The following is a 26,050-nucleotide window of genomic DNA, read 5'->3' as shown; positions in this document are numbered from 1 at the left end:
TCTGGAGACCAAGTCCTATGAGGAAAGGTTGAAGGAGTTGGGTCTGTTTAGCCTGAAGAGGAGAAGACTGAGAGGGGATATGATAACCATGTTCAAGTACTTGAAGGACTGTCATATAGAGGAGGGTGCCGAGTTGTTTTCTGTTGCTCAAGAAGGTCGGACCAGAACCAACGGGTTGAAATTAAATCAAAAGAGTTTCTGTCTAGACATTAGGAAGAATTTTCTAACAGTTAGAGCGGTTCCTCAGTGGAACAGGCTTCCTCGGGAGGTGGTAAGCTCTCCTTCCCTGGAGGTTTTTAAGAAGAGGTTAGATGGCCATCTGTCAGCAATGCTGTCTGTGACCTTAGGCAGATGATGAGAGGGAGGGTATCTTGGCCATCTTCTGGCCACTAGGGGTGTGGAGGAGGGAGGTAGTTGTGAATTTCCTGCATTGTGCAGGGGGTTGGACTTGATGGCCCTGGTGGTCCCTTCCAACTCTATGATTCTATGATAGTCTTGCCAAACTTTCCTCTTCCCCGGGAATAAGGGGCATTCCTACCCTGGGGCAAAATTTTGATGGTCTTTAAAGGTTGGCGAAGACATCTGACCCAATCCACCAGATCTGGGCACAATCCACCAGAAGTTATGCCCCAGCGCCAGCTTCATCAAAAGGAACTTGAGTTAATTTGTCTCATTTCTGTGACGGATTTTTTGATATTTCGGGGGAGTGTTTCTGTTAAATGTAGGGGAGCCCTAAAAGATCTGACCTCCCCACCTACAGTCAGAGGAAGGTCCCTTCCTACCTACTGCCTCAGGACTTGTCACCTGACATTCCCACCACTTTTTGCTGCATATGTAGACCTCTCTTCATGTGGGCTTTATAACTGAAACTCTTCTTCGTAGGTATTGGTCTGATGGCAAACCCAGCAATGCAGAGCTCTCTGTGGAATCAAGCCAAGACTGTGCCTTAATGGTACCTTCATTAACTGCCCACAACTGGAATGCTGACAGTTGCTATAAACGCTACGGATGGATTTGTAAAGAGGATCTAGATCTCAGTAAACCATAAAAAGTCAGTTATTGTGAGCAACAGTAAAAAGGAAGCCAGGAGGTGCTTCCCCCCACCCATTCTTTTTCACATCAAACCAGATGGAAAATTAACTCAGGCAGAGAATGAACAGGGATGTCCTGTTCCTCCATAGGTGTATCATTTGAAGAATTGATTTTAGTAATCTGATTTTCTCTACCTTTAAGGAGTCTCAAACCAGCTTACAATTGCCTTGCCTTCCTCTCCCAACAGACACTTTGTGAGGCTGGTGGGGCTGAGAGAGTTTGGAGAGAACTGTGACTGGCCCAAGGTCACCCAGCAGGCTTCATGTGGAGGAGTGGGGAAACCAACCAGGTTCACCAGATTAGAATCCGCTGCTCATGTGGAAAAGTGGGGAATCAGACCCAGTTCTCCAGATTAGAGTCCATTGCTCTTAACCACTACTCCACACTGGCTCTTTATTTGTATTTGTTTTCTCCAGTTTGAAAGTCCATTGCTGTCGTGGGTCATTCCTAATTTTCCTGCCTCAAAAGGGAGAAATACAATCGAGCCTTTTGACATTCCCAGTTTCTGTCCCGTAGATATGACAATCTAGCTGAGGTGTTAGATGGTAAACCTTTTGTCTTACTTCGGGCCAGAGCCATTTGCATCTGCAAGGGACTGAATTGCTCCATGCCTGCTAGATGACTAATTCCCCTGTAGTTTCCCCATTGCTGGCTGTCAGCTTGTAAGAGGCTGTTTGGGCCATGTAAAGAGGGCAGTTCCAATGCTATAATTTGGACATGATTTCTAGGGTGGGAAACACTTTCCTTCATACTAGGGCTGTTGAAAAGAAATTCAGTAAAATTTGAATTCGGCAAAATTTGGCCAGTTTTTATTTGGGAAATGATGGATTCTGAATCCCCCTATTCGGTATAGGGGGAATTTGGCTTGAAATTCAGCATTCCAGAATAAATTCGGCTGAATTTTTCTGATCCAGGCTTTCCGTGGCTCTGGGGAGGCATTTTGGGGGGTAGAGGTCCCAAACCTCCAGGGTAGCTTGGAGGGACCCTCCTTGCAAGAACCCCCAGGTTTGGTGAGGATTGAGTCAGGGGGTCCGGAGTTATGGGGTCTGGAAGGGGGCAACCCCCTTCTCCATTAAAGCCAATGCCCCTTTCCAGACCCCAGGCCCTGACCCAATCCTCACCAAACTTGGGGGTTCTTGCGAGGAGGGTCCCTCCAAGCTACCCTGGAAGTTTGGGACCTCTACCCCCAAAAATGTTTTTTCCCCCCCAGAGCCATGGGGAAAAACCTAACATTGACTTCCTTTTCTTATCACACCTTTTTAAAACCTAGCCTGAGAACTAGGTCACTCTAATTAACCTCTCCTCCCCCCCACCCCAAGATTGGGTTGCATGGAGGGTTTTTTTTTTGCATGTTGGAGTTTTTTTGAACAGCTCCTGGGGGAGCCCCCTCCAGACCCCCTAACTCCGGACCCCCTGACCCAATCTACACCAAACTTGGGGGTTCTTGCAAGAAGGGTCCCCTCAAGCCACCCTGAACATTTGGGACCTCTACCTGCAAAAACGCCCCCCAGGAGCTGTGGGGGAATAAACACCATAGCCTAAAACTTACCTAGGCCATTTTCTTCTAGCCTACCTAACAACTAGTGCAGCCATACACAAAGTTAACCACCAGACACCATCACAAACAAAGCAGCTACCTAGAAGTAGAACAACCAACAAGGACAACCACACTGACAACTCTAGACTGTTCACAAAAAACCCTAACCACAACCAACCACAACAAATTAAAAAGTGCCCTCCCCTGCAAAACCTAACCCTAAGCCAAGCCAACCACAGCAGAAGCCCCCTCCCCCAAATCTGTAGCCTGATTTCACACCGGGGAATCATTGCCATGAAGCAGATGAGCTTGATCCCCCCCCCCGCAGGCAGGAATCACACAAGTGAGGCGACGCAACACTTTAGGAACCCAAGTTAACTGCCACCAAAGTACACTGGATCCCCCCACAGGCAGAAATCACACAGGTGAGGCAAGCCAATACTTCAATAGGAAGCAAGCAAAGTTCACCAAAGTTCCTCAGTCTGTTAACTCAGTCTCAAGTTCTCCCCCACAGCCAGCAAAGTAGTTCGCAGGAAGCTGGCCACCTACCCCCCCACAAACAGACAGAGAAACCCAATAGTAACCAGGCATCTGTCATGAGTCAGCCTGCAGACAGTCAGCCTGCAGAGACCTCCTCTGATGAAGAGGAAGTAGAGGCCAGAATAGAGGATCAGCCAAAGTCAGGAGATGACTCACCATGTCTGCAGCCTGCCAGCTCTAGGACTCCAGTTGGACCTGACACCTTGCAACATGCAGTGTCTCCAGAGGCCTCGCCAGGGCCACTGGAGCAGAGAAGAAAACAGGTCCGTCTGGCAATGCAGCAGAGACGGCAGAGTGCTAGGCTGAAGGCTTTATAGAGGAACCTCCCCAGTAGCAGTGATGAGGAAGAGCAGGGCTGAAGCACCACCTGTGAACTCAGCCTCATCATCATCAGCTGGCTGCTACAGCAGCAGGGGAAGGGATTTAAGCCATCAGTTAGGCTGGGCTGTTGTGCAAGCAACTTGTCACCAACCTCCTTGAGTACCTGCCTTGTTTACCTGTCTTGTTTCCCTGCTATCCTTTGGATTCCTGGTATCCTGACTTCTTGGACTGGCTCTGACTAACCCCTTGGACTTCCCTTGCCTGTATTGATATCTGGGACTCTGCCTTCGCCGTGAATGACCTTGGACTGTTCCCCAGACTACGCTTACAGCCCTCGCTCCTCGCCTGTACCACGACAGCATCCCACAAAAGTGTGCAAAGCCACATTTTCCCCATGGAAGGAAGGCCTCAGACAGTGAGAGGGAGGGGGTTGGTCACACCCAGATCCTCCTCTCTCTGCAGTCTCGCACACCCTCTGGACCGACTGCTGAGATGTCATTTGAAGTTTGCTCTCATTCCCACCTACACCCCTTTCAAAGCTCTCTCCTTTAATGAGTTATTCCCTTGTACCAAAGCGCTTTGTCCATATAGAACCAGTGGTGGACCTACATTTTTGGGGCCCTGAAGCTTGAACTGTTATGGGGGCCCCTTCGCAACCAGCAACAATAGGGCAACGTCCAACAAGGTCCAAAGGGCCTGGCTGCCCTTGCGAGGACCTCGAGGCCGATATGGTGGAGAACAGGGGGGTGGGGTGGAGTCCTTGAAAACGGGCCATACAGTGACGAAGTAAAACTACAGAACTATTAAGCCGTGCGCCAACGAAGGATTTGAGGAACCAGCTGCCAAAATGTAGGCTGTGAATAGATTCTGGCGAGCTCAGTGAGCCCTCACAGCTGGGGGTTCGAGTGCTGCAAGCCCCCGAGAAAATTTTGAAATTTGACCAATTACAGGGACATTTTTAGGCCATGTAAAATGGGCATTAGAGCATATTCTAAAGTCAATATTAAGTACTTCAACCGTTTGGCTTATTCTAAAGTCAATATTAAGTACTTCAACCGATTGGCTTATGATTCGATCGCTAAAAAACTCCATCGATTTTGTTGAGAAATTCACTCATTAAAAAAAGTTGCTTCGGGGGCCCCTCCGGGATTAGGGGCCTTGAAGCTTAAGCTTCATTAGTTTCACAGTAGATCCGCCTCTGCATAGAACCCAGAATCAACTGCTGTCTTCCTTCTCAGTGGTATTACAGGCTTTCTTGTTCATTTTTCATTTTCTGAGTCAGGTTTGTGGTACTGCACGAGGGTCAGAAAGCTACAATTTTCTCTACACCCGTGGTCAGCATCTTATTTTACTTTTGAGCCATGTTGAAATGGCTGTGCTCTCAGTCTCTGGTCTCTACACCGTTTCCTTTTGCCTCTAGCTTGGCAATCAAGGGCCAAATGGCAGCCCTAGTGGAGGAGAAGGAGGAGGAGAAGGAGGAGGAGGAGGAGAAGAAGAGTTGGTTTTTATATGCCGACTTTCTCTACCACTTAAGGGAGAATCAAACCGGTTTACAATCACCTTCCCTTCCCCTCCCCACAACAGACACCCTGTGAGGTAGGTGGGGCTGAGAGTGTGACTAGCCCAAGGTCACCCTGCTGGCTTCATGTGCAGGAGTGGGGAAACATATCCAGTTCACCAGATTAGCCTCCGCCACTCATGTGGAGGAGTGGGGGAATCAAACCCGGTTCCCCAGATTGGAGTCTACCACTCCAAACCACCGCTCTTAACCACTACACCATTCTGGCTCTCAGGATTGGCCCAGTGAGGTAGGTTTGGCCCAAAGGCCACTACATGATCTACTTTTCTCAATAGCGTCCTTAATTTCTCACACCAATCTAGGGTTGCCAACCTCCAGGTGGCACCTGGAGATCTCCTTCTATTACAATTGATCTTCAGGCAACCAATTCCCCTGGAGAAAATGGCTGCTTTGGAGGGCAGATTCTATGGCATTATACCTGGCTGAAGTCCCTCCCCAGGCTCCACCCCCAAAATCGCCAGGTATTTCCCAATCCAGAGCTAGCAACCCTACACCTCTTCCAGGGACCAAGCTAGAGTTGCCAGCTCCGGGTTGGGAAATACCTGGAGATTTGAGGGGTGGAGTCTGATGAGGGTGGGGTTTGGAGAGGGGAGGGACTTCAATGCCATAGAGTCCAATCGCAACAGTGGCCATTTTCTTCAGGGGAACTAATTTCTATTACCTGGAGATCAGTTGTAATAGCAGAAAATCTCCAGCCACCACCTGGAGGTAGTTAACACTAGACCAGGCCCTTCAGAAGTTTGTTTCCTTGCTCAGTGTCCACCCACAAATTTAATCCTGACCGCCGTGTAGATTATTTTAGGTTGCATCCAACCACTACATTTTCTTATGCTGTCCTAGTCCATTTTCATTCCCCAGACCTGGCCAAAAGCCAGAAACAAATTATTTGATTAATATCAGAGGTAGACACTGAACAATTAATTTAACGGATCCCAGCCGCAAGCCATGGGGATCCATTAAATTAATTGCTGCAGGCCACCAAGAAGCAATATTGAGGAAACATGGCACGGATCCAAAATGGCGTATCTGTCACATCATGCTTGGGCAGCTCAGTTGCTCTCCAGGTTTCCCTTGATGTTAATACCTATTCATTTAATTTCTATTTTCAACTCAACTTTGCCTGGCTTTCAGGAGCCATAGAGGAATGCGGTGATTTTCAACAGCCAGTACCACAATTATCTTCCATAATAAATGAAATGAAAATGTGCAGCAATGTATGAGGTAGAAACACTAGGGTCGCCAACCTCCAGGTACTAAGTAGAGATCTCCTGCTATTACAACTGATCTCCAGCCGTTAGGGATCAGTTCGCCTGGAGAAAATGGCCGCTTTGGCAATTGGACTCTATGGCATTGAAGTCCCTCCCTTCCCAAACCCCGCCCTCCTCAGGCTCCACCCCAAAAATCTCCCGCTGGTGGTGAATAGGGATCTGGCAACCCTAAGAAACACATATGTGAGAAAATGCTTTGTGAAAAGGATGAATTAGTTATATGTGTATTGCCATACCTATTTATGTGTATTTCCATACCAGACTTAAGGAACTTGCTACCAGCTTCGGTGGTGATAGTCCTCTAGCTTTGATTGGTTTTGGAAAGAGTTAGACTTGGGTAGAGTTGCCAGCTCCAGGCTGGGAAATACCTGGAGATTTTGGGGGCGGAGACTAAGGAGGGCGGGTTTTGGAGAGGGGAGGGTCTTCAATGCCACAGAGTCCAATTTCCAAAGTGGCCATTTTCTCCAGGGGAACTGATCTCTATTGCCTGGAGATCCGTTGTAATAGCAGGAGCTCTTCTGACACCACCTGGAGGCTGGCAAACCTAACCACCACAAGGAATTGAAGCTCTACCATCACACCTACTGTGCAGCTGCTCAGTGTTCAATAGCCATGCAAGACATAAGAACAGATCAGAGGTTGGTTGGCTCAAGGGCGACCGTGGCGGTATGTTCGCCAATCAGTAGGGTTGCCACATCCCTCTTCGTGACCAGCAGGAGGTTTTGGGGGTGGAGCCTAGGGAGGGTGGGGTTTGGGAATGGGAGGGACGTCATTGCCGTAGAGTCCAATTGCCAACGCAGCCATTTTCTCCAGGTGAACTGATCTCTATTGGCTGGAGATCAGTTGTAATAGCAGGAGGTCTCCAGCTAGTCCCTGCAGGTTGGCAACCCTACCAATCAAGCATGTTTGCTGCAAACTTTTTGCGGTGTCCCTATACAGAAGCGATAAGGCTGTCTTATGAAACGATCCTAAGCAGTCCCGCTCAGAATCCTACTCAGGTTTATTCAGTGGGGCTTGCTCCCAGAAGAATGTTAGGATTGCTCTGCTAATTTACCACAATAGCTTAGCAACAATTCAGTAGTCCAGGTGAAAAATACTCTGCCTGAATTACTTGTCATGCCTTTTTCTCTCCCCACCCCTCTTTTAACCTGGTATTATTTGCCAGCAATTGCTGCCCTCTGCTGGACACAGAAGGACCGGCAGTACTAAAAATGCAAGCTCTGGAAAGCTGGTACCCAAAGACGGCATATGACTAAGGCCTTTAAAGCATGGCTGTTTCCCTCGCCATCACCCATCCGATGACTTCGGGTCCTTGTTTTGATTATGCATGCCGTTTCCGACCATCAGAGTTCGCCTCACTTTCCCCTTGCGTTTCCCCGTGTTTTGCGAGCATTTTCAAATTCGAGATAGAACAGGTCCCTTTTCCCACCCATTAACATCTTGTAGCTCTAGGGTTGACCAGGTCCCTCTTTGCCACCAGCGGGAGATTTTTGGGGCGGAGCCTGAGGAGGGGAGGGTTTGGGGAGGGGCTTCAGTGCCATGGAGTCCAATTGCCAAAGCGGCCATTTGCTCCGAGGGAACTGATCTCTATCGGCTGGAGATCAGTTGTAATAGCCGATCTCCTGCTACTACCTGGAGGTTGGAGGAAAGAAAAAAGACACCACTGTGCATATACCCGAAGGGTTTGGAAATCAGCACAGGAGCGAATGAATATAACAAAGTGCAAATCTTTATATAAATTGCTACAACATATAACATAGAGTCACAACTATATACTTATTGACCAAACAACCTAAATTATCTATCCTACTATGTACAATGTATATTACAACAATCAAGTTGGAACAAACCAGACTTGAAAATTCAAAGTATAGGTATAGTCCTTATATATTCATAATAGGTTACATTCACAAGGAAGTCTTTGGTTCCTCTTCAAGCTTTAACTGGCGTTACTGACGTTGCCATGAGATGATGCCAAAAACTAAAGAAGGGATACGGCTGTTTCGAATTCTTTGGCTTTATATTTCTTCATCAGTCCCTCAAAAATCAGTCATCATGTAATATTTCCAGCTTACATATTGCATGTTTGCTAAAAATTCAAGCAGGATAAATTTTAACCAGTTCCCAAGTAGGGTAACCTATACTTTGAATTTTCAAGTCTGGTTTGTTCCAACTTGATTGTTGTAATATACATTGTACATAGTAGGATAGATAATTTAGGTTGTTTGGTCAATAAGTATATAGTTGTGACTCTGTGTTATATGTTGTAGCAATTTATATAAAAATTTGCACTTTGTTATATTCATTCGCTCCTGTGCTGACTACCTGGAGGTTGGCAACCCTATGTGGCTCCCCATGCTGGGTACGAACCAGAAATCATACCATCATCTGGGACCCATGATCAGGGCACCATTATTGTTTATTAATAATGTAATGCTTTAATTGACTGGGGAAGGCAGTGGCAAACCACCCAGTAAAACAAAAGTCTGCCTAGTAAACATCAGGATGTGACGTCACCCCCATGAATCAGGAATGACCCGGTGCTTGCACAGGGGACCTTTACCTTTATTTAATGCTTTAATTAGATATGTTATTTATGGTTTTAGTTGCAATAATTTTATACTGTTAGCTGCCCTGAGCCCAGCTTTACTCGGAAAGGACAGGACAAAAATATAATGAATGAATGAATGAAGGGGTTTGCTAACTCACCTTTAGCAGACTTTCCCAGGCAGTAGGAACACAAATGCCCTGACCTGGATGGCCCAGGCTAGCCTGATCTTGTCAGATCTCAGAAGCTAAGCAAGGTCAGCCCTGGTTAGTATTTGGATGGGAGACCACCAAGGAATACCAGCGTTGCTGTGCAGAGGAAGGCACTGGCAAACCACCTCTGTTAGTCTCTTGCCATGAAAACCCCAAAAGGGGTCGCCATAAGTCGGCTGCGTCTTGACGGCACTTTACACACACAGGAACACAAAACGGACTATACCTTTCCCCTTACATCTCTGGAAGGAAAACAGCTAGATTTATTTTGCTTTAAATGAAAGCTGGGAATTCAGTGGTGGGGCATGACATATTTGCAATGGGGCATTTTCCCCACCCCCAAACTGCCCCCATACATATGGGCCTGGAATGGGTGCATTCACACTTGGTTGGCTAGCATGTTGTAGCAGTCATCCACAACCGGATTGTTTTGTCCACTCAAGAAAATCTAGTTATGAATGATTGCTAAAGTGCGATGACAGAGCAAGTATGTAGTGTCGCCAACTTCCAGGTGGGACCTGGAGATCTCCCAAAATGACAACCAATCTCCGAATGACAGCAAGCAGTTCTTCTGGAGAAAATGGCTGCTTGGGAGGGCAGTGTTATACCCCTGCTGAGCTCCCTCCCCTCCCGAAACCCTCTGCTCCCCAGGCTCCACTCCTAAATCTCCAGGAATTTCTCAACTCAGACTTGGCAACCCTATTAATAGGGTTGCCAACCTCCAGTTCACCTGGAGAAAATGGCCGCTTTGGCAATTGGACCCTATGGCATTGAAGTCCCTCCCCTCCCCTCGCCTCCCCAAACCCCACCCTCCTCAGGCTCTGCTCCAAAAACTTCCCGCCGGTAGCAAAGATTGACCTGGCAACTCTACCTATTAGGATACTATTTACCAGGTGATGTTATTTACTTCCATGGGGAAAGCTTCAGCTGCCCATTTCTGCACATTAAGCTTCTATTATTTATTTATTTATTTACGTATACCCCACCTTTCTCCCCAAGAGGCTTACACCATTCTCCTCTCCTCCATTTTATCCTCACAACCACCCTGTGAGGCGGGCTAGGGTGAGAGTGTCACCAAGCAAGCTTCCATTAAGGGTCAGGACACTTTTTCTCCAGGCCTGTAGCAACCTTACCCTACTCAAGATGGATTTCATGGGGAGAGATCATGGCTACCCAATGACTTTGTGGCCCATGCAGGATTTGAACCAGGGATATCCTGATTCACACAACTGTCCACTGCTGGCTTTTAATTCCAGAGGATAGCCCTGTTAGTCAATAGCAGCAAACTCACAATGTTTTATTCCTGCATACATTTCCATGGGCTACAGCTTGTGGAAGGGTTGCCAACCTCCAGGTACTAGCTGGAGATCTCCCGCTATTACAGCTGATCTCCAGCCGATAGAGATCAGTCCCCCTGGAGAAAATGGCCGCTTTGGCCATTGGACTCTATGGCATTGAAGTCCCTCCCCAAACCCCACCCTCCTCAGGCTCTGCCCCAAAAACCTCCTGCCGGTGGCAAAGAGGGACCTGGCAACGCTAGCCTGCGGGTTGGATAGGGTTGCCAGCTCCGGGTTGGGAAATACCTGGAGATTTTGGGGGTGGAGTCTGAGGAGGGCGGGCACAATTTTCTCCAGGGCGTCTGATCTCTGTTGCCTGGAGATCAGTTGTAATAGCGGGAGATCTTCAACCACCACCTGGAGGTTGGCAACCCTAGGGTTGGAATAAAACCTTGTCATTTTTTTAAGGACGTCACTAGCCTTCGGCTTATTTTTGTCGGCTGTTACATTTTCAAAGAGAGGACAACCACCCTTCTCGGTTTGCCGCAGCCTTTGGCGCAACCCGACACCGTTCTGCAGTGGGCACAATCTAACCTAATTTAGCGTACGTGACACCTCTTCCGTTTCACCTTAAAACGATCACAAGCGTCAGACCTGCGCTCAGGCTCAGCAACGTTGGCTTCTCTTTCCCTCCTTTTGCGTGCCTCGCTTAATGTAGTTCTGGGGAAACTCCAAAGCTCGCTCGCTTCTGGATTTTGTCACAACAGAGGTATTTCTGCTTCTGGATTCTGACAAATTGTTGCCCCCATTGAAGAACCTCATGAAAGAAAGGTAAGCAGGCCCGTCTCTGACTTCTCCCTAGGGTTGCCGATCTCCAGGTACTAGCTGGAGATCTCCTGCTATTATAACTGATCTCCAGCCGATAGAGATCAGTTCACTTGGCGAAAATTGCCGCTTTGGCAATTGGACTCTACGGCATCGAAGTCCCTCCCCAAACCCCGCCCTCCTCAGGCTCCGCCCCCAAAACCTCCCACCGGTGGCGAAGAGGGACCAGGCAACCCTACTTCTTCCCCTCCCCGACCTCCCCAGACTGTCATTTCCTCGCTGTTTCCAGTCAACCAACTTGGGTTCCATGAGATGTAATACAAGTTCCTGGAGAGTTTCCCAGAGTTCAGTGTTCTTTGGCCTTCGGAGAAACCCAGAAATATACGAAAATGAGTTTTCTTCCGTTAACAAGGTGCCTAAAGGGTGCGATCTTAGCCAATGGGCAACAGGGGTAGCTGCCATTGGCCCAACTTGGGCTTGTCACAGTTCTCTCTGAACTCTCTCAGCCCCACCTCCCTCACAAGGTGTCTGCTGTGGGGAGGGGAAGGGAAGGCGATTGCAAGCCGGTTTGATTCTTCCTTAAGTGGCAGAGAAAGTCGGCATATAAAAGCCAACTCTTCTTCTTCTAAGCCACTTTGAGAAAAAGCGGGGTATACAAACCAACTCTTCTTCCTCTACTGTGAGTGGGGGCAGGAGCCTGCTCTTCTTTTTCTCCTCACCCTTCAGAGTGAGGGCCATGGCATTACAACTGATTTCCAGCTGATAGAGATCAGTTCACCTAGAGAAAATGGCCATTTTGACCATTGGACTCTATGGCATTGCTGTCCCTCACCTCTCATACCCCGCCCTCCTCAGGCTCCGCCCCAAAAACCTCCCACCAGTGGTGAAGAGGGACCTGGCAACCCTACCATGAGTGGTGGGATGGCCAACCAATGGCTGCCCAATGACCACAGTTGGCGCATAGGGACATATGGAAAGAGACGGCCCTTCCAATATGTGGGTCGCCAGGCATGAAGAGCTTTAAAGGTCATAACCAGCACCTTGAATCACACTTGGAAAGAGACAGGCACCCTAGGCAGTGGTTTCAAAGTGGGTAACGTATGTTCCCAGGGCCTAGCCCCTGCCAACAGTTGAGCTGCTGCATTCTGGATCAGTTGGACTTTCCGGGCAACCCCACCTACAAGGTGCTGCAGTAAGCCAACTGTGAGGTTACAGAAGTATGGATCGGCTGGGGTTGCCAACCTCCAGGTAGTAGCTGGAGATCTCCCGCTATTACAGCTGATCTCCAGCCGATAGGAGGAGGAAGAAGAAGAGTTAGTTTTTATATGCCGACTTTTTCTACCACTTAAGGGAGATTCAAACCGGCTTACAATCGCCTTCCCCTCCCAACAACAGACACCCTGTGAGGTAGGTGGGGCTGAGAGAGCTCTAACAGAGCTGTGACTAGCCCAAGGTCACCCAGCTGGCTTCGTGTGGAGGAGTGGGAAAACAAATCCAGTTCACCAGATTAGCCTCCGCCGCTCATGTGGAGGAGTGGGGAATCGAACCCGGTTCTCCAGATCAGGCTCCACTGCTCCAAACCACCACTCTTAACCACTACACCACGCTGGTGTAGACAGTTCCTCTGAAGAAAATGGCCTCTTCGACAATTGGACCCTATGACATTGAAGTCTCTCCCCTCCCCAAACCCCACCCTCCTCACACTCCGCCCCCAAAATTCTCCAGGTATTTCCCTTCCCGGAGCTGGCAACCCTAGCATGGGCAGACCAGGTGAATCGAGGTGATGAGAAAGTTGGCGTATCAAATGCAGCTGATAGAAGAAGCTCCTGCTGTTAAGGAGCTGCTGTTAAAGGCACAGCGAAAAGTTGGCAGTGCCAACCAAGCTGATAAGGAAAGGAGCATAGGTGGGGGTACGGAAGGAAAGGCTTCCTGGATAATGCCCAAGGACTTTATTATAAGTCGTTCGAATTTATTCCAAAGTTTGCTTGGTGTTCCGGGTCAGGCGACGTAATGAAGTAAGGGTGATGAAACGAAATTCACAAAGGAACGAAACTCCTTTGCTTCTCAGCGGCCGGCCCTTCAGTCTCCCCGCTCGACTCTCCGATGAATGAAGCCCGAGGCGTGTGGATTCCAAGTGTCGCAGCGTGCCGCGGTCCAAACAAAGACCTTTGCTCGGAGCGATACAAATCTCCACCTTCGCACTGCGGCAGGTGCGATTATGAAGCTGTCCGAAGCCAGGCCCCCACCTTCCCGGCAGGATTTCCTGCAGCCGCTTGTCTGCCATCATCACCTGTAAAAGGTAACGTTTCCTGATTCCACCGTTCCACCTTACCTTTTGTCCCCCTCCCTTCCTCTTCTTTCCTAATATAAAAAAAAAAAAATACCACTCGGAACGAGTTTGGCAGCAGCCCTGGCTTCGTCTCTCTGTACACACCAAAGTTTCGGTCAAACCAGCCAGCTTTTTGCCCGGCGCGCGGAGAAGCGAAAGCAACAGACCCAACCGGTGCTTCTGCGTCAAACCCCGGCCAGGTCAAAGCAGGCTGACTTTGGTAAGCTGTATCCAAGGCGATGTCAGGTCCAAGGATTTTGGGGGCCCTTGGGGAAAGGCAGGGGCCCTTTCCCCGAGGAAGGGGAAGGCAGGGGCCGGGCAAGCGGAGAGCTCTTTACGCTGTAGACCTTTCGTGACGGAAATTAAACGGCGGCACTGTTTCTTCGGGGAGGGGCCAGCAAACAACTCACCACCTGCTGGGGTTATCCACATGGATTATCCACACGGAGGGAGCTTTCTGGTATTAGGCGAGGCAGGCCAAGGGTTCGGACGCGAGAGCGGACTTTTCAGGAGCTCTTCTAGGACGGGATCCGAAGGGAAAGGGATCTAGGCAGGAGGAGCAATTGCCGAGCTTGGAAGGAAGTATCAAATGAAGCGGGGATTTCTGTTGCCGGGACGTGGGCCGCCAGCCTTTCTTAAGTCTGTTCCTAGATATCCCGGGGCTGTTTGGAAACTCAGTCAGGCATTCCTCAATTACAAGGTAGCTAATGGTAAACAGTACCCAGCTTGCTGGGGGTAAAGTGTAGATGACTGGGGAAGGCACTGGCAAACCACCCCGTAAACATAGTCTGCCTAGTAAATGTCGAGATGTGACGTCGTCCCATGGGTAAGTAATGACCTGGTGCTTGCACAAGGAACTACCTTTACCTTTAATGATAAACAAGCTTCACATGAACACTGAAGCTGCCTTATACACCTTTGGTCCATCAAAGTCAGTATTGTCTCCTTAGTTCGGCGGCAGCTCTCCAGGGTCTCAGGCAGAGGTCTTTGACATCACCTACTTGCCTAGTCCCTTTAACTGGAGATGCCGGGGACTGAACCTGGGACCTTCTCATTGCCAAGCAGATGCTCTACCACTGAGCTACAGCCCTTCCTGAAAGATGGCTCGTCTGCCAGGGTTATTCTTCCCTGATATTGTGGGACAGCGGTAGGCAATCACCCTGGCATGTGTGGAAAACAGTGGCACGCCAGATCATTTCACTGGGCACCACAGCTCCATCCCGAAGCAGGGGTATCATTGCATTGGGATGGGCTCAGGTCACAGCTGGGAGGCTGAAGAGCAAGACAGAAGCCAGCACGATCCTGATGAAGAGTCCCTCTCCTGTCAAACAGCAATTGTTTACAGTTAGAATTTAAAGTGTGGTAGTTCTGAGCCCCATGGCGCAGAGGGGTAAGCTGCAGTACTGCAGTCCAAGCTCTGCTCACGACCTGAGTTCGATCCCGACGGAAGTCGGTTTCAGGTAGCCGGCTCAAGGTTGACTCAGCCTTCCATCCTTCCGAGGTCGGTAAAATGAGGACCCAGCTTGCTGGGGATAAAGGGAAGATGACTGGGCAAGGCACTGGCAAACCACCCCGTAAACAAAGCCTGCCTAGTAAAAGTCGGGATGTGACGTCACCCCATGGGTCAGGAATGACCCAGTGCTTGCACAGGGGACCTTTACCTTTTAGTTCTGAGAATGAAAGTTTGAGTGTGCCCCGCTAGTAGCGTTGCCAGGTTGCTGGAACCGGCGGGCAATTGCCCGCCAATCCAGCAGACTGCTTGGAGTGGTGGTTGCGCGTGATGTGCTTACGTCACTGCTGGGTTTACTCCCGGAAGCACCTCATCACGATGGGATGCTTTACCACTCAAACCCCCAGTGTGTAACCCTGCAGTGGCATAAGCATGTCGCGCACGGCTGCCCAACCCTGCCCCCAAAACCTCCCTCCGGTGGAGAGGGAGGATCTGGCAACCCTACCCACTAGGTCCCTGCTCACAAAGCATGTTTTAGGCCCAGAAATTGCATAGGTATTGTTTTGGTCTACTGCTTTCATATGTATTGACTGAAGTGAGTCATAGGGACCATATCACTTTAGTCTTGATCCATCTACGCTAGCTCCCAATTTGCTTCCGGGCCCAATTCAAGGTTCTGGTATTGATCTTTGAAGCCCTATACGGCTTGGGGGCCAGCACACCAGAAGGACTGCCTGCTCCCATATGAATCTCCTAGACCGCTATGGTCATCTTCTGAGGCTCTGCTTCAGGTGCCCCTGTCATCTGAGGCTAGATGGGTAGCAGCCCAAGAAAGGTCCTTCTCTGTCATGACATTGAAATTTTGGATCTCCCTTCCCAGGGAGATTCTGGTGTCTCCATTGTCTTCTGCCAGCGGGTGAAGGCTTTTTTGTTTTGTTTGGAGTTCCTTCACTAACTCTTGTTAGCCCACCTCCGTTTTTGTGTTTGAATGACTTTATTATTACGGCAATAGCCAGATAAGCTGCAAACCTGGTCAGTAAAACCGATTACATAATAAATAATCTCTATATACAAAATACAGATAAAATTATATCAGTTAAAATCACCTTGTTCACATAGGCACATATAAATTAAAAATCGCTAAGACCCTTCTCCGAGCGGATTTTAATAGCTGCAGAGCAATACTTGGTCCTTTTTGTGTTTAGATATTTAAAACAAAGGGAACAGAGCTATCTATCTAAAATGCTACTTTAATGTTTAAAATGACTTAATGCTTTACTGTCCAAAACGTTTTAACGTTTGCCATCTTGGGACCCCTGAGGTGGGTGGAAAGACAGCAGAGAAATGGTTTAATTAAATAAATAATATAGAAGTTCTAAAGTGTGTGTGTCAAAAAGAAAAACCAATGATATTTCATGCTGAAATTTCTAAAGCAGTCTTACTTTAGCGGCTCACGCCCTTGCCAAAAAAACAAACCCCTGTATTAAGTATGTCTCTCCGAGGACGATATCTTTCTCCCCAGCCCTTTGTTTATACCTCAGCGTCTTCACTGGTGGCTGTTGTGGAGTTTTTTGGTGTGGTCCTTGGGCAAAAAAAGTTTGCCTACCCCTGTTGGCAGGATGCACTGACAGAGGATCTGGTTTGTACGGGGGGCAACAGCCAAGCTTGGGGTGGGTATCCAACACCACACTTGAACAGAGGGCCACACGAGACATTGCTGCATCCATGGGTCTGACCTGTGATTTTAGAGCGGAATGTGGGTCATTTGGACACTTGAAAAGCCGTGTGTGTGTGGGGGGTGAGGACAGAGCACCTGGTCCCACCTTGCAACTGGCCCATGACTGGGCCCTTGTAGCATTTTTAAATGGCCAAAGTTCAGGTCTAAAATAGGAGCATCCACTACAGGCCAGACCTGTGGACACACTAATGTCTCGTCTGGCCCTTAGAGGGCCCTAGAAACATGACCTCATCTTCAGTGTGTAGGAAGCCCCCAGGCTCCTGGGGCGTTTATGCATGGGTACTTTCACTCACGTTCGTCCCCGGTCTGTCTCGGTTGCTCCTTGGAGTTACGCATGAGTTTCCCGTCCGTTAGAGATGACCTCGTGTCCAGCCCTCGCAATGTCCGGGTGTTCCCATCCCTTTGTTAACCCGACTCTTCCATCTTCCCTGAGCAAAGCCCAGGTGAAATCCCCACGCAGAAGCCAAAGTGCGGAGCATGCAAAGCTTGGTTTTGCTCACATCCAATTACAAAGCAGCATGTCCAGAGGCGGGGATTCAAATACTTCCTGCTTCCTAGGAGCTCTTTCTGAGCACAAGAAAGGTTTCATGAAACTGAGGCTTGGATTTCTCCCCCCACCTTTCTTTCAGATCGCTCCGTTTTTTTATGTTGTTCTTAAAGTGCTTTTTTATGTGGCGATTGGGTTTTGGGAGGGGGGAATTTTCTCTCACAGTAAGCACTACAAGTAAGCCAATTACAAAGCAGCATTTAAAGGGGCGGGGACTTGATTTGAGCTTGGAAACTGCTGGTGCATCGATTCCCAACAGGAAAGAGTGGGTCCAGCGAGCAACGAACCTCAGGTAAAACGCCCATGCGTAAACGACCCAGGACATATCCGTGTGAAAAGGATCTCTCTTAAGGGAAAGAAGGTCCAAAATACGGTATTTAAAATTAACAGCTCTTCTCCCCCTCCACGGTCAGGCACATCATGCGGACCCCGGCAGCCATGGTTGTGGGCATCGTCCTCGCTCCCTGTGGCCTTATCTTGAACCTGACCAGCACGCTGGCTCCCAACTGGAGGGACCTGAGTCGGATCCCCGACAAGGCTTTCGATATCATCCAGCACCAGGGCATCTGGGACATCTGCGAGGAATCCGTAAGCACCCACGACACCAGTTGCAACATCCAAGACAGCCTCGACTACTATTCCCAGCTACCCGTGCAAGTTTCCAAGGGGCTCATGCCCTCGTCTCTGGCGGTCCTCGTCCTAGGGCTGGTTGTGGCTTCTCTGGGCGTGCGCTGCTGGACGGAGACACCCCACTTCCTGCTGGCTGGGCTGGGCGGCCTGTCGCTTTTCATTTCCGGGGTGCTGAGCCTGATTGCCGTCTCCTGGTACAACTACGAACTCTACAACCTACCCGCCGTTGCCGGCAGCACCCTGCAGGTCGGCTACTGCCTGGTCCTCGGTTACCTGGGCAGCTGCCTGGAAATTATCGGGGGCGTCTCCCTTGCCGTCAGCTTTGCCCAGTGCTGCAAGGAATGCAAGCTAAAGAAAGACGCTAAGAATTACAATTATCCGCCTGCCGGCGTGCAAGCCCCAGCCACCTTCCCGACCGTCGCTTCCTCTGTTGACCACAAAGATTTCGAAATGTATTATAGGACTCCGACGCCCAGGTCCTACACCAACTCTCTTGATGTACTGGAGGATGAACGGGCTAGTAAGTACAGCTACAGGAGCAGGCTTCCCTGTGACTCAGATTTATAGCCCTGCTCAGGGGGACCTTTGCAAGGGAGCACAAGGAGCAAGCGGGACTTGGGAGGAAATCTTACTGCAGAACCATGTCGGGACGACAAGGTGTCCCGCCGGGCCACACCCATCAGCAGGTTTTCGTCTCAGCCGAATCTTCTTCCTACCTCTCTACAACAGGGCGCAGCAGCTGCATTTCTTGCATCACTGGGAAATCTTAGCGCTGTCTTTTTTTGGCACAGTTTCTTCAGTCGACATTTTGTTAAATGTTATTTGGACATCAAATCACAATTGCGGAAAGAATGGCTCGGGGGGCAGCAGCAAATTTCTGCCCATGGAAAAACTGTGCGGGTGGTTTTCACTGGCGCCCACATGCTGTTATAGGCGTACTCTGTTTTGGGGTGGGAGGGGAGAGTCGGTGCTGCTTGGGGGGGGGAGAATGCCCTCAGAATCCAAGCCTACCGATATCTCCATCCACATAATTAGGGGAAGCAATCTTCTTCGCCAGGAGCTTAGCCATCCATTTTTGTAAGCACGAGAACCCAGTACCTTTAATTTATGAAATGATGTGAACAAAATAAAAAAGTGCCAATTTCCTTGCCAATCATTCCAATGGATTTGTAATTTTATTCCATTGTTTACTCTTTGTAGGCCAATAGGATGGAGTAGAACCTCCATGTTTTTCCTGATCTCCATAAGCAAAAGGACTAGAGATGTTTTGTTTTTAAAAAGCGAAAGCTGAGAAGGTAGGGAAGGGATCTAGAGAGCCAGCGTGGTGTAGCGGTTAAGAGTGGTGGTTTGGAGCGGTGGCCTCTGATCTGGAGAACCGGGTTTGATTCCCCGCTCCTCCACATGAGCACTGAAGGCTAATCTGGTGAACAGGATTTGTTCCCCACTCTTCCACATGAAGCCAGCTGGGTGACCTTGGGCTAGTCACAGCTCTCTTAGAGCTCTCTCAGCCCCACCTACCCTTACAGGGTGTCTGTTGTGGGGAGGGGAAGAGAAGGTGATTGTAAGCTGGTTTGATTCTTCCTTAAGTGGTAGAGAAAGTCGGCATATCAAAACCAACTCTTCTTCTTCAGGAAGTCAGGCTTCCACTATGGCCGCACCCCGGTTGTTATGGGTTTACTAAAGTAACAGTGCCTTTCCATGCCCAGTGACTTCAATTGACACAGAAGGGTGTAACTCTGTTTAGGATTGCACTGTAAGAACACATCGCTGCAGGGTGTGACTGTGTACTCAGGACACACGAGGCAGTGTCTTGTTTACAGATGGACAGGAAAAATGCAATGCACCATGAATAAAAATAACCTCTCTATGCTAGTTTCACTTACCCCGCCTACCTGACATGCCTGATTGAATCCTGCGCCCTTGAACAGAACATACCTCCTCCTGCTCAGTCCTCCAGTTGACTTCAGCAAGGGCCCCTTAGAACAGGTATTCAGCTGGAAGCTACGGAATGTTCACCTGTGCAGATAGTTTCGGAAGGGCAGGTGTGTCAGTCTAGAGTAGGTGAACAAAATGTGAGCCCAGTAGCACCTCAAAGACCAACAAAATTGTCTGGGATATAAGCTTTCGTGACTCAAAGTTCGATGAAGTGAACTTTGATTTACGGACGTTTATACCATGGGCAATTTTGTTGGCCTTAAGAGGTTTTACTGGACTCAAATTGTGTTCACCTGTGCCGAGGAAGTTTGTTAAAGGTGATATACTGGTGCTGGCACTTCTAGGGAAGAGAGGAGCAGTACAATCCCATGCATGTTTACTCAGAAGTAAATCTCACCTTAGTCAACAAACCTTACTCCCAAGTAGGAGAGCATAGGATTGTATTCTTAACGTTTTGGTACATGATCTAGAAAAGGCACGTTCTAGATATAATAGAGTTGGGAGCTGGTTACCAAACTTCAGTCATCTCCCACCCGTCACCCACAAACAAGTTTGGATCTGTTCAGTTATCACAGCTGCCATCCTGTTCCCGAAGAATCCTAAAATTTGTAGATTAACAGGGTGCTGACTGAGAATGGTTGGAGAGCCTTCTTTTTGCACTGGTTTAGAGATTAAGGATTCCCAGGGGAGTGAATGTTGAGTTTAATTCTTTTGCTGAGCAGTTCTCTTCTTGTGTTTATGCTACAATTAAAAGGGGAGCGCCATCAGTTTCTGACTTCATCAGTGGGAGAGTTCCCATTTGGGATATCATCATGAAAGGAAGGAAGGCAGCAGAGGAATCAACAGCTAACAAGAAAATTATTTGGTCGGTTCATGCCAAGTGCCCTCTAAGCCAGCATTATGGCCTGCATCCAGTTTTGCACACAAGTCGTTGGACTTAAAAAGAAGAAGCAAACTTTCAGATTTCTCCCCTCCCACCTCAGCTGGCTGTGCCTCTCTCAACCCATACCCCCAGAAACATGTGAGGCAGTGGGAAAGGGGAAAGCAGAAATAACATTCCCTTTCTAAGCCTCTGTCTCTATCATTGGTCGTTTATGAATGGGAGTTTCCGTTGCTCGCTGGACCCGCACCAGCAGCCTCCAAGCTCAAATTAGGAAGTATTTGAATCCCCGCCCCTTGAAATGCTGCTTCGTAATTGGCTGTAGTGAGAGAAAAAGTTCCCTCCCCCCAAACCCAATTGCAGCATAAAAAAACATTTTAAGAACAAAAACCAAAAAACAGATCAATCTGAAAAGAAAGGGGGGGGGGGAGAGAAATCCCAGCTTCGGTTTTTAAAAGCCTTTCTTCTGCTCAGAAAGAGCTCCAAGGAAAGAGGAAGTATTTGAATCTCTGCCTCTGGACATGCTGCTTTGTAATTGGCTATGAGCGAAACCAAGCCTGGGTGTCCCGCACGTTGTCTTATGCATAGGGATTTCACCCAGGCTGAGCTCAGGGAAGAGGGAAGAATCGGGTTAACAGAGGAACAGGAAGTCCTGGGATTTGTGAGGGCTGGCAGCGAAGTCATCTCTAATGGAGGGGAAACTCATGCATAACTCCAAGGAACAACCGAGGCAGACGGGGAGTGAATGTGAGTGGAAGTACCCAGGCATAAACAACCATTGGCTAGCCACGTGTCCGGGTCTGTTTCAGAGTATTTTGCCATCCCAAGAGAGATGACAGCGGTGTGGGACTGGCAATTGCCTCTCACTATGTCACTGCCTGGGAGTGAGATGAGCCCAAGCATGTTGCCTCCCTCTGTGCTGCTGCCTGGGAGAAATTGAGGAGCAGCAGGAGGGAAAAAAATGACTTGTCTAGGAATTTCTCCAAGGCTCTATGGTGAGGACCATAGAGACTAGGGCAGGCAGCCTAGAGTGTCACCCAGAAGTGACATATCCTCCCAAATGCTGCCTTTCCCCCAGCACCAGCACTCAAATTGCCTGGCACTTGCCAGGACACTGTTGGCAACCCTACCATCGCAGCAGTGGGCTTTTCATCGCCAGTTTGCATAGTCCGTTTTCAAAAAGGCCTCTAACGTTATTTGCTTCAGCTATCCATTACTGAAATCAAACACTGTGTGACATACCGGATCACTTTACACTCTGATAGGTACACTGCAGGTTTGTTCCTGGCTTCTGTTTAATAATCCATTTTCTACCCATTTACTCCTCTACACTGAAATTTCACTCTTAAGACAACCCAAACAAGGGCCTTCTTGGTTGCGGTGCTGGAACTTTGGAGCTTCCTATCCACGGTGATTTGTCTGTCTCCCTCTTTGTCCTCTGCCGGTGGATGAAAACTTTGTTTGGCATTCCTTCAGTAAGTCTTACTTGCCCTACTTTTTGTTTTATATATTTATATTTTGCAAAGTGATGGTATTGCTCTGCTCTGGTTGGACCTCACCTAGAGTACTGTGTTCAGTTTTGGGCACCGCAATTTAAGAAGATGTAGACAAGCTGGAAAGTGTCCAGAGGAGGGCAACAAAGATGGTGAGGGGTCTGAAGACCAAGTCCTGTGAGGAAAGGTTGAAGGAGCTGGGTATGTTTAGCCTGAAGAGGAGAAGACTGAGAGGGGATATGATAACCATCTTCAAGTACTTGAAGGGTTATCCTATAGAGGAGGGTGCCGAGTTGTTTTCTGTTGCCCCAGAAGGTCGGACCAGAACCAACGGGTTGAATTAAATCAAGAGAGTTTCCATCTAGACATTAGGAAGAATTTTCCAACAGTTAGAGCAGTTCCTCAGTGGAACAGGCTTCCTCGGGAGGTGGTAAGTGCTCCTTCCCTGGAGGTTTTTAAGCAGAGGCTAGATGGCCATCTGTCCGCAGTGCTGATTCTTTGACCTCAGGCAGATGATGAGAGGGAGGGCACCTTGGCCATCTTCTGGGCATGGAGTATGGGTCACTGGGGGTGTGGGGGGGAGGTAGTTGTGAATTTCCTGCATTGTGCAGGGGATTGGACTAGATGACCCTGGTGGTCCCTTCCAACTCTATGATTCTACATTTCCCCCCTGAATCTGCACTTCCAAGAACGAGACACTGTAGGAGTTATCTGCAAATATTTTATTTATTTTGTTATACATCTGTGCCTTTTTCGGTTGTCAAAGGAGTTCTCAGTTCCTGCGGGAAGAAGAAACACGTTTTTAGCCCAGGTGCTGATGCCACAGATCCACTTGTTTAATATAGCTGTGAGGACTGAAATAGGACCCACCCCCATACATACACACAGTGTTTTTGAGATGGGAAGTTTAGATAGGCTGCCCAGGTGCAGTTCCAAACGCCTGTAGCACTTTCAGGTTATAGAGTATGCTATTTTAGGTTTGGAACTGGGATCTCGCCAGTGCCTTTACCTGCTCCGGTTCATAAGCGCCATTGATACAGGTTTCATTTTCTAAAATGCTCTCTTCCATCTCTCTGTCTTTCTGATACGTTAGATAACTAGTTGATGATGTACTTGAAGACCTTGAGAGAGAAAGACAAAAGTTAACCATTACCAGGCCAAAGCCCTCGCCCTATAAAGCAACGGTGACAGTAGAAAAGCTCCACAGTTTTCCCGTACTTCCATTTATACCACAATGCAGCCGAAGAATGTTTTTGATGTGAAAAGTTTTAAAGTTAAAAGGAATCGCAAATTAAGAGTGTCACTGGAGTTCTGCTGGACTGGGTGATGGAGAGAGGGTGGGGGACCATAGGAGAGGTATGTTGAAAAAGGAGAACATTTCTATAATATTCGAACCAGCGGTGTCGAAACAATCAGCTTTATTGGATGAAGCCAAATCATTTAACTAACACCCCAATCACTTCTGGAATTGACTGCTGTAATGTGTGTTAGAGGCTAGCAGCTCAGGAGGGTACAGAAATTTATGGAAGATAGGGCAGCAGGCTACATTGCTGTATGTATTATCCTATGATGTCATTTCTGCATTGTTTAACATGCTGTGTTAGAAAAGGTGATTTTTTAATGTCTCCGTTTTCTCTACCTTTAAGGAGTCTCAAACCATCTTACAACCGCCTTCCCTTCCTCTCCCCACAACAGACACGTTGTGAGGTAGGTGGGGCTGAGAGAGTTCAGAGAAAACTGACTACCCCAAGGTCATCCAGAAGGCTGCATGTGGAGGAGCGGGCGATCAAGCCCAGTTCTCCAGATTAGAGTCCGCTGCCCCTAACCACTACACCACACTGGCTATACACTTTGTTGCAGTGTATTCCCGGGTTTTTGTTGTTGTTGTTGAGTCGCAGCTGACTTCTTGCAACCCTATAAGGTTTTCAAGGCAAGGGACATTCAGAGGTGTCTTGGTATCACCTGCCTCTTCAGAGCAACCCTGGACTTCCTTGGTAGCCTCCCATCCAAGTACTTACCAGGGCTGAGCTTGCTTAGCTTCTGGGATGTGATACGCTTGAGCTAGCCAGGACAGGGCTCAGATTTTCACTCGGGTTTTAATTCCTGCTATCCTAATCCTATTACACCGCTTACTGGATGCCCCATCCTATTGACTACATTGACATACGCTGTGTAATCTGCCTTGAGTCTCTCCCTCTCTCATAATACTAGAATGCGGGGTCATCTGCTGAAGCTGGAGAGTGAGAGATTCAAAACAGATAAAAGGAAGTATTTCTTCACACAGCGCATAGTTAAATTGCGCAACTCCCTGCCCCAGGATGTGGTGATGGCTGCCAACTTGGAAGGCTTTAAGAGGGGAGTGGACATGTTCATGGAGGAGAGGGCTATCCATGGCTACTAGTCATGATGCGTACCTATTCTCTCCAGGATCAGAGGAGTACGCCTATTATATTAGGTGCTGTGGAACACAGGCAGGACAATGCTGCTGCAGTCGTCTTGTTTGGGGGCTTCTTAGAGGCACCTGGTTGGCCACTGTGTGAACAGACTGCTGGATTTGATGGGCCTTGGTCTGATCCAGCATGGCCTTTCTTATGTGAGAGGCAGATTATAAATAACATAAATAAAATAAATGAGAAGAGCGTCACAATGTGAAAAGTCCCTGCCATTCCAAGACTCTGTTCAGAGCCCATTACTGCAGAGCAAGCATTTGAGTCCTCTTGCTGACGAAACACGCAAGCGCCTCCCTTACATAGGTGTTGCAAGCAACCAGCTCACCTTTCTCGCATTCTTTGCTTCCTGAAGAAGATAAAAGCTGCCGCGGCCGCCATCGCAACCAGTAAGACGGCGATAGTGCTGAGGACGACGGGGCCTGAGCTAGACCTGACTTGCTCTTCACAGTACGCTCCACTATATCCCAACGAACAGCGACACTTCACTGTGCCGCCTTCAACAGTGCAGCCGCCCTTCATGTTACAGGTCTCACTGCTGCAGGGTTGGGCCTCCAGACCACTCCTCAACACTTCCTGTGTCCCAACAGGCCGTTCCTGCTTCTGCGTTGTCAATGGTGTGGTCTTTTGCCGTCTGCTTGCAGGAAGCGCCTGGGTTGTCGTTGTAACTTTCTGGGTTTTAGAAGTTCTCTTATAGTACGGCGTTACCTCCGGTTGTACGTACACGACCCCAATAGTGGGTTTCTTGGGGGTGGCTTTGCCCAAAGTGGTCTTAGCGGTTGCCTGAGACACACGTGTGATCTGCGGTCTCCCAGTGACCTGGGAGCGCTCCATGTCAGGGTAGTTGCCTGAAGGGAGAAAACCATTAAACTTGTCAGTGCCGTAAAATGGCTGGGTGGACACAGTACCAAAAGGCAGCAAGAATCGCTGTTAGTTAAGATCACCTATTTTCAAAGGATGAAGTAAACACTGGATTGGGGGGGGGGAATTGCCAGAGATTAAAAATATTGTCGAAGGCTTTCACGGTCAGAGTTCATTGGTTCTTGTAGGTTATCCGGGCTGTGTAACCGTGGTCTTGGTATTTTCTTTCCTGGCGTTTTGCCAGCAGCTGTGGCAGGCATCTTCAGAGGAGTAACACTCAGAGACACTGTCCTTCAGTGTTACTCCTCTGAAGATGCCTGCCACAGCTGCTGGTGAAACGTCAGGAAAGAAAATACCAAGACCACAGCCCGGATAACCTACAAGAACCATTGCCAGAGATTGTTAGATAAGCTTTTAAGAACAGATGTGAAGCTTGGAGGACAGGGAGGGAGAGACAGAAGAAGAAGAGATGGTTTTTATATGCTGACTTTCTTTACCACTTAAGGAAGAATCAAACCGGCTTACAATCACCTTCCCCTCC

At 48.6% G+C, this 26,050-nt stretch overlaps 1 protein-coding gene and 1 long non-coding RNA gene across 2 annotated transcripts; one reads left to right on the top strand and one right to left on the bottom strand.

Annotated features, from left to right (window-relative positions):
- Positions 1-17,683: 17,683 nt before the first annotated feature.
- Positions 17,684-18,501, top strand: CLDN23 (claudin 23). Its single transcript, XM_056848914.1, has one exon. The coding sequence runs from the start codon at positions 17,684-17,686 to the stop codon at positions 18,458-18,460; it is 777 nt and encodes a 258-aa protein (XP_056704892.1). The 3' UTR covers positions 18,461-18,501.
- A 4,435-nt stretch (positions 18,502-22,936) lies between these two features.
- LOC130477168 (uncharacterized) lies at positions 22,937-25,023 on the bottom strand. Its single transcript, XR_008933282.1, has 3 exons — positions 24,977-25,023; positions 23,211-23,322; positions 22,937-22,980 (listed from the first exon to the last, which is right to left on the bottom strand). It is a non-coding gene; the product is annotated as an uncharacterized LOC130477168 (long non-coding RNA).
- Positions 25,024-26,050: the final 1,027 nt, after the last annotated feature.

This window comes from Euleptes europaea, chromosome 4, assembly GCF_029931775.1.
Source record: "Euleptes europaea isolate rEulEur1 chromosome 4, rEulEur1.hap1, whole genome shotgun sequence".
Taxonomy (NCBI): domain Eukaryota; kingdom Metazoa; phylum Chordata; class Lepidosauria; order Squamata; family Sphaerodactylidae; genus Euleptes; species Euleptes europaea.
This window is presented reverse-complemented; position numbering and strand designations above follow the sequence as displayed.

Bases quoted from the DNA above. Each gene is read 5' to 3' on its own strand.
- CLDN23 (XM_056848914.1), top strand. From the start codon at position 17,684: ATGCGGACCCCGGCAGCCATGGTTGTGGGCATCGTCCTCGCTCCCTGT.